This window comes from Mobula hypostoma, chromosome 1 (genome assembly GCF_963921235.1).
Source record: "Mobula hypostoma chromosome 1, sMobHyp1.1, whole genome shotgun sequence".
NCBI classification, from domain to species: Eukaryota; Metazoa; Chordata; class Chondrichthyes; order Myliobatiformes; family Myliobatidae; genus Mobula; species Mobula hypostoma.
The window spans coordinates 178099357-178115780 of NC_086097.1; the positions used below are offsets into that span (position 1 = coordinate 178099357).

A 16424-nucleotide genomic window follows, 5' to 3' on the forward strand; every position below is an offset into this window, starting at 1 on the left:
TGACGACTTGAAGGATACAGTTTTACCAGGGTACCATACAATTAGAACTTTCCTCTACTATTGTATTTAAGTTGTGCAATATATACCAACTTACTGTTTGCCTCACTGTTAATTTTGTGTACAAGGGTATCACTGTTCTTAATTCTCACCATTAATAGAATAAAAATTCTACGTTTTTCTTTATTGTTCTACTAAACAGGATGGCTTCACATTTAAAAACCAAAATCAGTTCCATTATTGGTCAGGCCTTTGAAAAAATCAAACCCAACGATAAAGTGGAGCAACAAAATCTGCTAGAAGAACTCAGCAGGTTAGTGAGGGATAAAATTGGTCCCTTAGAGAATCAGAGTGGACGGCTATGTGGGGAGCCAAAAGAGATGGGGGAGATTTTGAACAATTTCTTTTCTTCGGTATTCACTAAGGAGATAGATATTGAATTGTGTAAGGTAAAGGAAACAAGGGTAGTTATGGAAAGTATGACGATTAAAGAAGAGGAAGTACTGGCGCTTTTAAGGAATATAGTCTCCAGGTCCGGAAAAGATATTCCCTGGGACCTTGAGGGAAGTTAGTGTGGAAATAGCAGGGGCTCTGACAGAAATATTTCAAATGTCATTAGAAACGGGGATGGTGCTGGAGGATTGGTGTATTGCTCATGTGGTTCCATTGTTTAAAAAGGGTTCTAAGAACAAACCTAGCAATTATCGGCCTGTAAGTTTGACGTCAGTGGTGGGTAAATTGATGGAAAGTATTCTTAGAGATGGTATATATAATTATCTGGATAGACCGGGTCTGATTAGGAACAGTCAACATGGATTTGTGCGTGGAAGGTCATATTTGACAAATCTTATTGAATTTTTTGTTGAGGTTACTAGGAAAGTTGACAAGGGTAAAGCGGTGGACGTTGTCTATATGAACTTCAGTAAGGCCTTTGACAAGGTTCCACACGGAAGGTTCAATTGTTAGGCATTAATATCGAACTAGTAAAATGGATTCAGCAGAGGCCGGATGGGAGACGCCAGAGAGCAGTGTTGGATAACTGTGTGTCAGACTGGAGGACAGTGTGTAGCGGTGTGCCTCAGGGATCTGTACTGGGTCCAATGTTCTTTGTCATATATATTAATGATCTGGATGATGAGGTGGTAAATTGGATTAGTAAGTATGCAGATGATACTAAGATAGGTGGCATTATGGATAATGAGGCAACACACATCAAAGTTGCTGGTGAACGCAGCAGGCCAAGCAGCATCTGTAGGAAGAGGTGCAGTCGACGTTTCAGGCCGAGACCCTTCGTCAGGACTAACTGAAGGAAGAACTCTTCCTTCAGTTAGTCCTGACGAAGGGTCTCGGCCTGAAACGTCGACTGCACCTCTTCCTACAGATGCTGCTTGGCCTGCTGCGTTCACCAGCAACTTTGATGTGTGTTGCTTGAATTTCCAGCATCTGCAGAATTCCTGTTGTTTATGGATAATGAAGTAGGTTTTCAAAGCTTGCAGAGAGATTTAGGCCAGTTAGAAGAGTGGGCTGAAAGATGGCAGATGGAGTTTAATGCTGAAAAATGTGAGGTGCTACATTTTGGTAGGACTAATCAAAACAGGACATACATGGTAAATGGTAGGGCAATGAAGAATGCTTTAGAACAGAGGGATCTAGGAATAATGGTGCATAGTTCCCTGAAGGTGGAATCTCATGTGGATAGGGTGGTGAAGAAAGCTTTTGGTATGCTGGCCTTTATTAATCAGAGCATTGAGTATAGGAGTTAGGATGTAATGTTGAAATTGTATAAGGCATTGGTAAGGCCAAATTTGGAGTATTGTGTACAGTTCTAGTCACTGAATTATAGGAAATATGTCAATAAAATTGAGAGAGTACAGAGGAGATTTACTAAAATGTTGCCTGGGTTTTATCTCCTAAGTTACAGAGAAAGGTTGAACAAGTTAGATCTTTATTCTTTGGAGCATAGAAGGTTGAGGGGGGACTTGATAGAGGTGTTTAAAATTATGAGGGGGATTGATAGAGTTGATGTGGATAGGCTTTTACCATTGAGAATGGGGGAGATTCAAACAAGAGGACATGAGTTGAGAGGTAAAGGGCAAAAGTTTAGGGGTAACATGAGGGGGAACTTCTTTACTCAGACAGTGGTAGCTGTGTGGAACGAGCTTCCAGCAGAAGTGGCTGAGGCAGGTTCAATGTTGTTTAAAGTTAAATTGGATAGATATAGGAAAGGAATGGAGGGTTATGGGCTGAGTGCAGGTCAGTGGGACTAGGTGAGAGTAAGAGTTCGGCACGGACTAGAAGGGCTGAGATGGCCTGTTTCCGTGCTGTAATTGTTATATGGTTAAGAACATCTGCAGAAGGAAAGGAACTGTCAATGTCACGGGTCATAATTTAATGCATATAAAATACATTTCTAAATGCCCTCAAAGTGGTAGCAAAAACCACCTCGTGAACAGTCACATACTGTGCACAAGGCTATTCCTCAATCTTGTTGCTGAGGGTTACAGGTCCCCTCTCCATACAGGCCAGTCATTGGTTTGCATCCAACCAATTAGTCCTGAATATTGACAGCTTTGCTCCAGGTCATCATTGGAAGCAAATGCCATTAACTCCAAATTTCTCTCCTCATCCCTTCATTCATTGTCTCTATGGCCTTCATTACCAATACTTGCCTCCATTCCACTCTATTTGCCTTTAAGGCAGGCTGATAAACTCCCCCAACTCAGCCAAGGTAACTTAATATTTAACCATGGGTCTTGTACACACTAATTTCACTTCACTCTACAGAAAAGTGAGCATAAATTGCACACCATTTGTGCTTCACGCCCTGTGTGGGCTGAGAGTTCCAATCAGATAGGGGAAGTGAGGCCAGATCAGCTGCTAATTATCCAGGCACCTCATGATCAAACATATCATTGATGATGAATTTCATAGCACAGAACCAGCCTTTCTCTTCACCCAATTTAATCTGATGCCATTGACAGATCTTCCTGTACTTTCTCTTATATTTATCCAGCTTCTCCTTAAATGCATTCCTGTGGGAGCAGGATGCATAATCTCCCCACTAAAGCTCCTTCTGAATTCCCAATTGGATTAATTAGTGTGTCTTATATATATGGCCCCAAGTGCTGCTATCCCTCACAAAATGGATATATCATCTCTACATGTACCCTATTGAACTTCACAATCATTTTGACAAATTAGTGCCATGCCATTATAAACAAGAACTGATATTTATTTATCCTTTTCCTGGGAAGGTCAGTCTGCACAGGAGAGAAAAACAAATGTATGACCAGCCCATTTTGACATGTGGCAGTCAGTATTCATCAGCTGCTTTAAAGGCACTTGAAATAAATAGCTCCTTTTCTTACATTTTACTGATCCTTTCCTCTTTATAAATTATTTCAGCAGGATATCATTGTCACTTTAGAGTTAGACAGCTAAACTTAAATGCAAATTAGTTTCGAATTTGAGATCTAGATTGGTGATGGAAATACTCAATACATTGCTCTGAAACATCAAAGAAATATAGGCTTTAAAGAAAAGCTGAGAAACTTGGAATATGAATATCAAATGAATTCCAGTCTTTCCATTTATAGCTGTAAATGCTAGTAAGATGCTTCACTGAATCAAAAATTTACAGTGAAGAAAAGGGATCGCCCAGCTAAGCCCATTGCATTCATAGCTGGTCTAAATTGAATTCATCTGCTAATTCAGCCCCCAGTTAAGCAAGAATCATTGTTCTACACCTTGTATCAGCACCTCGGGCTTCCTGAACCACAATTTACACTTCCTCAGTGGGGAAAGCCATGTCCTCAGCTGCTGGCTCTCATACTCAGGAAACAGCTCTTTGCACCTCCTTCCTCATTTACCACATTGCTCAAAAAACTGTTCCGTGAAATGTTCCAATTTCTGTACAAAAAAAAAATTAACCTCCAATCCTTCATGAAGTACTTATCTAATAACACAACAGCCCTTGCAAGACTAAGAGCAGCAGCTTTGAGTACTTTATCTCCCTCAAGCTAAAGAACGGCTTCTGACCTCCTAATTTCCCTCACACTTTGTCTATCTGTTCTACACTCTCTCTAATTGCAACATTCTATTCTGCATTCTGTTTTCTTACTACTAACTCGATGTCACAATCTCTCTAGAGGGTTTGCAAAACAAGCACCTTGATACATGGGACAATAATGTGATAAGTCCATAAAACACAGGAGCAGAATTTGGTCATTTGGCCCATTGATTCTGCTCTGTCATTCAATCATGGCTGATTTATTTTTCCCCTCACTACATAGCATGACTCTAATTTGTCAAAATGATTGTAAAGTTCCATAGGGTAAATTGAGATAACTTGCCTAAACCACATAGTATTGGCAATGATAAAACAAAAAGATGATGGGGATTTTTACGATACAACTTCAAATAAACATTTGGCAAAGCCAAGAGCTGGACACAAGTACTGGGAGATGTACACATCTTATTTTGCTGCAAGGGCCTTCACTATTGTGGTCACAGAAAGGCAAGTAGGACATCACAGGCATCAAAATACAGGGTGGTGCAGAGAAGTGGCAAGTATAAATCAGAAGTGCTATTTACACGAGTTAATATTTTTATACCACTGCTACTAATAAGAAATGAAATGCAAGATAAAGATAAAACAGACAAAAATCTAATTTGAGCTGGCAATTTGGAAATGTAAAAAAGCCAATTTTTGAGGTAACAAAAACCATACAAGTTAACAATCATAAGACCACAAGACATAAAAACAGAATTAGGCCATTCAGCCCATCAAGTCTACTCCCCCATTCCATCATGACTGGTATATTATCCCTCTCAAATGCATTCTCCCTCCTCCTCGCCTTAATCTTTGATGTTTTTACTCATCAAGAACTAACCAACCTCCACTTTAAATATATCCAATGATTTGGCCTCCACAGCCATCTGTGGCAATGAATTTCACAATTCACCACCCTCTGGCTGAAGAAATTCCTCATCTCTGTTCTAAAAGAATATCATTATATTCTGAGACAGAGCCTTCTTGTTCTGGACTCTCCCATTATTGCAAACATCCTCTTCATGTCCACCCTATCCAGGCCTTTCAATATTCGGAAAGTTTCAATGAGATCGATTCCACCGACCTCCCCCAACCCCCGCCGTCCGCCTTCTAAACTCCAATGAGTATGGGCTTAGAAACATCAAATACTCTTCATAAGTTAAACTCTTTCGTTCCTGAGATTATTCTCATAAATCTCCTCTGGGCCCTTTCCAATGGCAACACACCTTTTCTTAGACATGGGGCCAAAACTGCTCACAATACTCTGAATGCGATCTGACCAATGCTTAATAAATCCTCAGCAATATACCAATAAGAATTCCCATGAAGAAAACATGCTGGAATTACAGGCAGAAACAAGAGGCATCCAGAAAGTGAACCACCATTTCAGAGACAAGTGAAAACCATTCTGAGAAGCCTGCACTGGCACCAAATTACCCAAAAGCCACCTACACCAAATTAATTTCAGTAAATTAATTATAGCCCAGCCTACCCCAGTCTCCTTATGATTTTAATTTCATTTTAGCTTTCAATCTCTTCATAGGTTTCCTTTTCTCCCCCAGTCACCACACCTTCCAATCTCATTATCTGCAATCCTCAAATTCAACTTTAGATAGCATGACAAACCTTGTACATCATCATTCGATGCTGTGCAATCACGGTTAGCTTTTCCACAAGTTCCCGCAAGTGTTCTTGTGTCGCATGAGATATGGTGCTCAACACTTCAGAATTCACCTCCGTCACACCATGTTTCTTACCTGCAGAAGAGAAGCAATAACTAATTTATCACTGAGCCTGCACAATTCCAAATAGCTCCAATAGTTTCAGCACGTTAATATGCTGTAGCCTCCCAAGCTTCAAGTACAGTGAAGGTTGGGTGGCTCACCTCTGGCTGAATCATTTGCTATGTGCCACAGATGTGAGATTCTGTTAAGTGACATTTAGAAACCATAGAAACTACAGCACAGAAACAGGCCTTTTGGCCCTTCTTGGCTGTGCCGAACCATTTTCTGTCTAGTCCCACTGACCTGCACACGGACCATATCCCTCCATACACCTCCCATCCATGTATCTGTCCAATTTATTCTTAAATGTTAAAAAAGAACCCGCATTTACCACCTCATCTGGCAGCTCATTCCATACTCCCACCACTCTCTGTGTGAAGAAGTCCCCCCAATGTTCCCTTTAAACTTTTCCCCCCTCACCCTTAACCCATGTCCTCTGGTTTTTTTCTCCCCTTGCCTCAGTGGAAAAAGCCTGCTTGCATTCACTCTATCTATACCCATCATAATTTTATATACCTCTATCAAATCTCCCCTCATTCTTCTACACTCCAGGGAATAAAGTCCTAACCTATTCAACCTTTCTCTGTAACTGAGTTTCTCAAGTCCTGGCGACATCCTTGTAAACCTTCTCTGCACTCTTTCAACCTTATTTATATCCTTCCTGTAATTTGGTGACCAAAACTGAACACAATACTCCAAATTCGGCCTCACCAATGCCCTATACAACCTCATCATAACATTCCAGCTCTTATACTCAATACTTTGATTAATAAAGGCCAATGTACCAAAAGCTCTCTTTACGACCCTATCTACCTGTGACGCCACTTTTAGGGAATTTTGCATCTGTATTCCGAGATCCCTCTATTCTACTGCACTCCTTGTTTCATCAATGCCAACATGCTGTGATTAAAACCAAGTTCAGGCTGTAATCCAAGATGCTATAAAATTAGTAGCAACACATAAAAAGCTAGATGTACTCAATAAGTTGAGCAACATCTGGGAGTGAAGTGGACAGTTGACCCCTAGACCAGATGAAACACCGACTCTACATTTCCTTCCATCAATGCTTCCCGAATCGTCGAATTTCTCCAGCATTTTGCACTTGTGCCTCCAGGGTGGGAATTTAACTTGGATGCAATGCCAATTTGGTTCGAATACTTTTAATGCAGTTTTAACAACCACAGATCTATAATAACTATACAAATGCCCAGTACCTCTAATAACATTCCAAGTTGAACCCCAACTAAAATAAATAGCACATTTAAAATATGCCAAAACTCTTGCCAGGAACATTGTTAGAGAAAATGTGACACTGCTCCAAAGTAATAACAGGAGATAAGACAGAAGTTAGTCATAGATTGGTCTAAAACCAGTGAGTTTAAAGACACAAGACAATAAACCTTAAAAATCTCTGAGTCTAGCAAGGCACAGCTAGTGGCTAAAACTGAGATGATAATTTGTCTAAATCACATCGTATTGCAATGATCATACAGGCAGAGGATAGGGATTTTTTGGTACAGCTTCAAATAAAAATCTGGCAAAGCTAAAGAGCAGGACACAAGTACTGGGAGATGTACACAACTTATTTTGCTGCAAGGGCACTCACTACTGTGATCACAAAAAGGCAAGTGGACATCACAGACAGCAAAATACAGGTTGGTACAGAAAAGTAGCAAGTATTCAGCAGAAGTGCTATTTACAAGAGCTAATTTTTTTTTTTAAAACACCACAGGATACTTAACTTGTTACTGGTTAGAAATGAATTGCAAGGTAAATTTTAAAGCAGAACCAACAAAATCTAATTTGGAAATGCAAAAAAAAGAGTCAGTTTTTGAGTAAACAAAAAATTTATAAGTTAATAGTCATAAGACCACAAGGCATAAAAGCAGAATTAGGCCATTTGGCCCATCAAGGCTGATTTATTATCCCTTTCAAACCCATTCTCCTACCTTCTACCTGCAACATTTGACACCCTGACTAAAAAAGAACCTATCGACTTAGCTTTAAATATACTCAATGCCTTGCATTCCACAGCTCTCCATGGACATAAATTCCACAGATTCACCATCCTCTGGCTAAAGAAATTCCTCATCTTTGTTTAAAGGGACATCCTCTAATCTGAGGCTGTGCCCTCTGGTTTTAGACTCCCCCCACTATTGAAAACATCCTCTCCATAACCACTCGAAATAAATGCTAACACTGCATTTACCTTCCTTACTGCCGACTCAACCTGTACCTTTATTCTTTCTACCAAGGTGCATAACTATTTACTTAACAGCATTGTATTCTGTCTGCTAGTTCTTTACCCATTCTCCCAATCTGTCTATGTCCTTCTGCAGACTGTCTGCTTTTGCAAGACTACGTGCCCCTCCACCCATCTTTGCAAATTTGGCCACAAAGCCATCTATTCCATCATCCAAATCACTGACAACATAGTGTGAAAATAAGTGGTTCCAACGTCGTCCTCTGAGGAACACCACTGGTCACTAGCTAGTGTGGATGATGCAAGTGTAAACAATTTTCTAAATGGGGAGCAAATTCAGAAATCAGCTGTGCAAGGGGAGTTAGGAATCCTTGTGCAGAATTCCCTTAAGCTTAACTGTAGGTTGAGTCTGTGGTAAGGAAGGTAACTGCAATGTTAGCATTCATTTCAAGTGGACATGAAGAGGATGTTTTCAATAGTGGGAGGAGTCCAGGACCAGAGGGCACAGCCTCAGAATACAGGATGTCCCTTTAGAACAAAAATGAGGAGGAATTTCTTTAGCCAGAGGATGGTGAAAAGACCCCTTTAATCCAACTCTTTGTCTTCTGCCAGTTAGTCAATCTTCTATCCATGCTAGTATCTTTCCTGGAATACCGTGGGTTTTTGTTCAGCAGCCTTATGGGCAGCACCTTTTCAAAGGCCTTCTGGAAGTCCATAGAAACAACATCCACCCAATGCTCCTTTGTCTATCCTCCGTTATATCCTCAAATAATTCCAACAGATTTGCGAGGCAAGATTTTCCCTTTAGAAAACCATGCTGACTTTGGCCTATTTTATCATGCACCTCCAAGTACCCCGAAACTTCATTCTTAATAATGGATTCTAATTTCTTACCAACCTCTTAAAATCAGATTAACTGGCCTACAATTTCCTATCTTTTGCCTCTCTCCCTTCTTAACGAGTGGAGTGACGTTTGCAATATCATGACAACATCATAATATAATAGTATGCATTTAACTACCAGTAGGATGTTTTATTTAATCCTAGTTTCATTTACTACTGTCAACAGTGATGCTTTAAAGGTGTAAAAGTACTAACAATTAAAAGGAAGAGAGGGGTTTAAAGGAAGCCGGAGAGAACTTCAGAGCCTAGTTGCTGAAACATTAGAAACCAATAGTGGTCAATTAAATCTGGGAGGAACAATGTTGCAAGCCAGAATTAGGAGATCAAAAGGGATCTTGGATGGTTACCTGACAGCAAAGAGACCAAGAAGCCACTTAAGTGACAAAGGTAAGAATATTAAAGTTGAGGAAACAGTGCATCTGAAATCCATGCAAGAAGGCAGGAGAGAGGCAATAAATGAGACATGATTGAATGGTAGAGCAGTCTCAATGGGCTGAATGGCCTGTTTCTGCACCTATATCTTATTGTTATAGAAAAGGTCCAAACCTCTTTACCAATCAAAATGGGAAAAGATTGTTAGGTTGCCTTAAAATTGAACAGTACATGTAATATTTGTTCTTTGCACATGGTTCAAGATGCCGTCATACAAACTTGTGAGGGTATGTACCCCCAGCCAATGTTCGTTAGTTCAAAAATTTTGCAGATGCTCACGAACTACACAGGACCAAATTTGTTGATCTGGATGGGTCAGAAGGAACATTGTGACAAAGACAGAAAAGAATACAAAGCACTGCAAATAAATTGTCATCACTTTCAATCGTCATCGCAAATATTATTCAAAAAACTAATGCAAATTAGATTTCAAAGTATACTGAAAATAGATAGGCTAATACTAAAAAGTTCACTTTTCTTTCTTTTCCAAATCAGTTACATGGTTTTGCAATTACTTGAGAAATGGTGTGAAAATGAGAACAGTAGACAGGAGGGAGTCATGGAGAAGGGGAGAGAAATGCGACTCATTAATCAAGCACCTCAGGCATTTTGCTGTTTTTCCAGTCTCCAGAAACTTGCTCAAGGGGAGAAAGAAAGATCAAGCTACAGTCAGAGAAAAAGAGTCACAGAATATACCAGATGAAATCAGATCTTTCTACTCTGTTATTTCCTTTGCCAATTCCAACCATACAAGTTTAAAACTCAGTACATCTTATGACCTTCCAAGTCTGATGAGAAAGAAATAAAAAAAAGTCAAAGTGTCAAATTAACTTTTGTCTGCAACTGTCCTTTAAAGAGACCTGCTTTTGGATAATTCAAAAACAAGAGACAAATGATTGCAGCAAATCAAACTAACCATTTACAGAGGAAAAAATGAAGCCAGAACAGTTTTAAAGTGAAGAAAACATAAATACTCAAACATTTTAAAAATAGTGTTTTTTTAAAAAGCACTGTTAGATTTTATGAACAGATCATTGGAAGAATTCAGTTTAAAGTAAATTAGCTTCCATTACAAGACCACTTTCAAAGCACTAACTCGAAGCTTGGAAAGAACCCAGAGATGCTACACTCACACCCTTGGGTATTAATCAACATCAGTTTGTGTTTGATGATACACACTGTAGCTCACTATACTACTGACTGAAGGCTCTGCACTAGCATTTCAGAGTGTACTCAATGTGCACAACAAATTCTATACCTTTGGAAACATCACAAGCTTTGGAAATTTGATATGAGTGGTAGAAAACCTAAGCAGCAAAGAGGTACAAGGCAAGGTGCCGAAGAGATTTACAAGAATAAGACCAGAACCAAAGAGATTATGCTCCCAGCATTCGTGGTCAATACCAAACTCCTAAGAGTACTCTCTCATGATGTATAAAGTACAGCTGCCAATTTGAACACTTTAATTTTCTTTAAACCACAACACAACGTTGTCCAGGTAATTTTGTACTTTTTTTTTGACAGCAGGAGGATAAGAATCAGCATGATCCAAAGAACTCGCAACTGATTTATTCACGTCTCTTTGCCACACTAATTTGCAGAGGGCGGAAAATGAAGTTTATCCACAGTAAATGAATTTGTTGGACCACCTCATTTCTAATGAATGCAGTTATGTTGGAACTCCTCTCAATCTACCAGGCTAGAACTTTCCTTTAAAAATTAAACTGTGCACACTGGGGCTTGACACCTACCTATTTCTAAAGTTTTTTTCTGTAGGGATACAGAGGACAGGAATGTTTCTTCATTACAAGACCGGATTACATCACCCACCAACTCCGAATTTGTAGCAAGGATGCAGGTATTCTCTTCATTGAAGCTGACCCCAGCCATAGAGGCCACATCACTGATGTTGTTCTCAACCCTGGAGAATCAGAATAACCATTTAGTAGTGAAGGGGGAACACAATTTACTAAGCATGTAGTAGACATCAGAACAATTTTGAAATTGACAGTGAAAATAAAATGAAATCAATTTGAAATACTGAAGGCCATTCAGCCCATCTAGTCTGTCTTGGAGTTTATACAGTCATGTCTCACCCTATCACCTCATTTTAGTTTTTCAGTACAGTTTTCTACCCCAGTAACTTACTTACCTACTGCCCGTTACGCCTGCTGGCGTTTAAAGCAGCAGCCACCTTCCCTATTGTATCCCGGATGTGGCTCATTCTGTCTCTATGGTACAACACCAAGATGCCTTTGGTGTCCCGCATTTCCTCTGCCCTCCGGGAATCCACTGAACCATGCAAGTCCCGGGTAGAGAGAGGAAAACTGTAGCACAGATTCTCCACGACTGCTTCCATAACAGTTTTGTCTGACCAGTAAAGGTATTTGTCCTGAGCTGACCCCCCAAACCTGGAAAACCAGTAGGTCACTCTTAGTCTGGCCGATTCCCTTTGACCTGTTGGCATGGGGGGCCCTGAATCCAGCCAGAATAGCTCCCTGGGTCATTGAGACACACACGCCTCCAAACCACAACAAGGTTGTGGTCCTCTTGGAGGACTCTAGTAACCTAGCAGATAGAGGCCTGCACTATTGATCCAGTCAGTGGTTCGAATCCCATTTCCAATCAGGAAATTAAGCAAATCTCGAACTAAAGGCTAGTCTCAGTGATGGCGATTGGAAAAGTATGAGACTATTGCAGAATCATAGATGGATCATTAATTTCCTTCAACAAAGGAAATCTACTAGTCGGTAAAATACAATCCTAGACTCACCAACAAAATATTCTGCAGATGCTGGAAATCCAAAGCAACATACACAAAATGCTGGAGGAACTCAGCAGATCAGGATCTGATGAAGGGTCTCAGCCTGAAACATCGAATGTTTATTTCTATAGAAGCTGCCTGACCTGCTGAGTTCCTCTAACATTTTGTGTGTTATCCTGGACTCACCACCTTGATCAACTAAGAGGCTGTTTGAAGAGACCCAGCAAACCAGTGTTCCAAGAGTAGCAAGGGATAGATAACTAATACCAGTGATACACACATGCCAATTAAAATTAGCCTTGTTGTTAAAGCAATCTCAATATCAGGGCAGCAGAGTAATAGTTAACACATCGCTTTACAGTACCAGCACCCCGGGGTTCGGTTCCTGTTATTGTTTGTACATTTTCCCCATGATCACATGCTGCACTCTGAACGCTTCTGCTTCCCTCCACATTCCAAAGATGTATGGGTTGGTAGCTTAATTAGTCATGAGTGTGATTGTGAGGTGCAAACTCATTGGACCAAAAGAATCCACTACCATGCTATATTACACAATCAACTGTCATCAACCGGGATAGTATGTGCCACATATTCACGATGAGTAAAGACAACTTGTTATTTCTCTATTCAATAGTAACAATCTTCTACTTAGAGTTAATATACATTGCTTTTCACTCAAGACAATGCTCTTAAATGATACTGGTTAAATGGCAAGTTTTGACCAGGACAGACCATAAAATCATGCCCATACAAGAGGTCTCAGACTGCGTGCTTCGAGGTTAGGTGATGGCAATGCTTTCCCCACTAATCTGACAGTTCCTTCAAGAAAATTTCACATTTTAAATGTACCAACTGACACACACCAAGGCTGTTCACAGAGTCCCAAGAGCAGTGGAGCTCAGAATGGCACCCAGTTGATCTTGTAGACCCTGCCCTTTGCCAAATCAACAGTACCGGGAAGACAGGTATATAAAGAATCAGGATTATTATCACTGGCATGTGCTGTAAAACTTGTTAACTTCGCAGAAGCAGTACAATACATGATAGTATAGAAAAAAATCAATTACAGTAAATAGAACACAGAAAATCTACAGCACAATACAGGCCCTTCGGCCCACAATGCTGTGCCGAACATATACTTACTTTAGAAATTTCCTAGGGTTACCCATAACCCTCTATTTTTCTAAGCTCCATGTACCTATCCAAGAGTCTCTCAAAAGACTCTATTGTATCTGCATCCACCACTGTCACCAGCAGCCCATTCCACACACTCCCTATTTTCTGCATAAAAAATTTACCCGACAAGCACCTTAAAACTGTGCCCTCTCGTGTTAGCCATTTCAGCCCTGGGAAAAAGCCTCTGACTATCCACAAGATCGTACCTCTCATCATCTGATACACCTCTACCAGGTCGCCTCTCATCCTCTGTCGCTCGAAGGAGAAAAGGCCAAGTTCACTCAACCTATTCTCATAGGGCATGCCCCCCAATCCAGACAACATCCTTGTAAATCTCCTCTACACCCTTTTTATAGTTTCCACATCTTTCCTGTAGTGAGGTGACCAGAACTGAGCACAATACTCCAAGCGGGGTCTGATCAGGGTCCAATATAGCTGTAATATTACCTCTCGGCTCTTGAACTCAATCCCGCAGTTGATGAAGGCCAATACATTGTATGCCTTCTTAACCAGAGTCAACCTGTGCAGCAGCTTTGAGTGTCCTATGGACTCAGACTCCAAGATCCCTCTGATCCTTCACACTGCCAGGAGTCTTACATTAATAACTACATTCTGCCATCATATTTGACCTACCAACATGAACCACCTCACATTTATCTGGGCTGAACTCCATCTGCCACTTCTCAGCCCAGTTTTGCATCCTATCAATGTCCCGCTGTAACCTCTGACGGCCCTCCACACTATCCACAACACCCTCAACATTTGTGTCATCAGCAAATTTACTAACCCATCCCTCCACTTCCTCATCCAAGTCATTATAAAAAATCACAAAGAGAAGGGGGTCCCGGAACAGATCCCATTCAGAATATGACCCGTCTACAACCACTCTTTGTCTTCTGTGGGCAAGCCAATTCTAGATCCACAAAGCAAGGTCCCCTTGGATCCCATGCCTCCTTACTTTTTCAATAAACCTTGCATGGGGTACCTTATCAAATGCCTTGCTGACTACTACTACTATGTCCACTCAGGCCTAGAGGGCTGGCGTTGGGCATGATGACAGACTCTCCACTTTTTCCTCTCCCTCATCAATGTGTTCAGCTCATCTACATTAGCTGAGCTGCTGTCTTCCAGGAGCATGTTGACCATACTCTTGGGAAGGCGCCCAGGGTTCATCCTCCCACAGTTGGGCTCCCATATGATGACTAGGCTGGCAGGTAGCTCGGGGTGGCATAGACAGTGCCCCGGTAGTTGCAGTCTTCTCACCTCGATTTTAGAGGTGAGTAGGTCGTCATAGAGCTCGACGTTCATCATGCGCTGTTGCCAACTCACGTCAAGAGCCATCCGGAATATTCATGTACAGCAACCATCTAGAGACTTTCGCATAGTCTTGGTGAGTGTCCACATCTCACGTCCGTACATGACAATGGACTCTATGACTGCTATGAAGATCCTCTTTTTAAGCCCTCTGGTCAGGTTCGACTTCCAGATTTCCTTCATGTCGTTCATAGCCCTCCACGCCAGCGCCTTCCGGATCTTTATGTCCTTCTCCGAACTCATCATTCTTGACCCAAGGTACTTGTAGTCAAAGACTTTCTTAGTGGTATCATTCTTTATGGTCTTGAGAGTACCTTCATCATAGTTAAACGCCATGTACTCTATCTTTTTAGCGTTTAGGTGAAGTCCAACTTTATTGCACTCAATTTCCACTTTTATTAGTAGCTACTGCGCTTCCTCCATCTGGTCAGAGAGCAGGACTATGTCATCTCAAAATCGAGATCTGTGAGCGTAACTGGTCTGACCCTTTTGGTTCGTCCTGGTTTTATGATAAAACCAAGCTTGCCATGATCTTTGGTAGCTTGACGTAGAGCGTAATCAAGGACGATTATAAAGATGTAGGGTGCCAGAGTGTCTCCTTGCTGCACACCAGCTAGGAGCCCGAACACTGCTGTTTCTCCGTCTGGTGATACAACTTTTGCCATAGTTTTGGTATAGCTGGACTCTATTGCTCTCAGTAGACGGTCTGGCACTCGGTAAGCTTTCAGGATCTTCAGCATTTTACTTCAGTGAATGGAGTCAAAAGCTTTGCAAAAAAATCAATGCAAGTAAGCATGGCTGGTAGGTTGTTCTTCTTGACTTCCTCGATGATTCTACGGAGAGCAAGTATTTGCATTACAGTTGTGCACTTCTGCCGAAAACCATTCTGATTGAATCTTAGCTTAGGGTCAATGGCAGTGTGAATCCCGTTCAAGATCATCCGATTGTATAGCTTTGCTAAGATGCAGGTCAAGCAGATACCGCGGTAGTTATCTGTCTTCGTGAGAGATCCAGACTTGGGGACTGGGATAATGTTTGAGTGTGACCACTGTTCTGGTTTGTTGCCTTTCATCAGTGCCGTATTACATATGTCCAGCAAGACGTTGTCCAGGTCGCAGTTTTTCAGGACATCCGGTGGTATCCCATCTGGTCCAGCGCTCCTGCCCTGTTTGAGTGCATATTTGGTCTTCTTCAGTTCCTCAATGGTGAATGGGCCGTCATCGATGTTGACTTGCGTTAGTATCATGGGTATGTCTTCTTCTTCTTCCGTGATCGTTGGAGGGCTTCCCAGCAGGTTCTTAAGTGGGTAAACCATTGCTAAAATCCATATACGCTACATCTACTTCATCAATGTGTTTAGTCACATCCTCAAAAAATTCAATCAGGCTCATAAAGCACAACCTGCCTTTGAAAAAGCTATGCTGACTATTCCTAATCATTTATGCCCCTCCAAATTTCATAAATCCTGCCTCTCAGGATCTTCTCCATCAACCTACCAACCACTGAAGTAAGGCTCACTGGTCCATAATTTCCTAGGCTATCTCTACTCCCTTTCTTGAATAAAGGAACAACACCTGCAACTGCCAATCCTCCAGAACCTCTCCCATCTCCACTGACGAGGCAAAGATAATTGCCAGCTCAGCAATATCTCCCTTGCCTCCCACAGTAGCCTGGGCTACATCTCATCCAGTCCCAGTGACTCAACCAACTTGATGCTTTCCAAAAGCTCCAGCACATCCTCTTTCTTAATATCTATATGCTCAAGCTTTTCAGTCTGCTATAAGTCATCCCTACAATTGC

General features: G+C 41.2%; 1 protein-coding gene across 2 annotated transcripts in view; it reads right to left on the bottom strand.

Moving 5' to 3' along the window:
* Positions 1-16424, bottom strand: part of LOC134352813 (transcription initiation factor TFIID subunit 4-like) — a 136249-nt gene that overhangs the window by 63312 nt on the left and 56513 nt on the right. For both annotated transcript variants that reach the window (XM_063060308.1, XM_063060303.1), the window contains exons 10-11: positions 11122-11291; positions 5675-5805 (exon numbers count right to left, since the gene is read on the bottom strand). In XM_063060308.1, coding sequence (XP_062916378.1) covers positions 5675-5805; positions 11122-11291 — 301 coding nt within the window. The remainder of the gene's footprint in view (positions 1-5674; positions 5806-11121; positions 11292-16424) is intronic.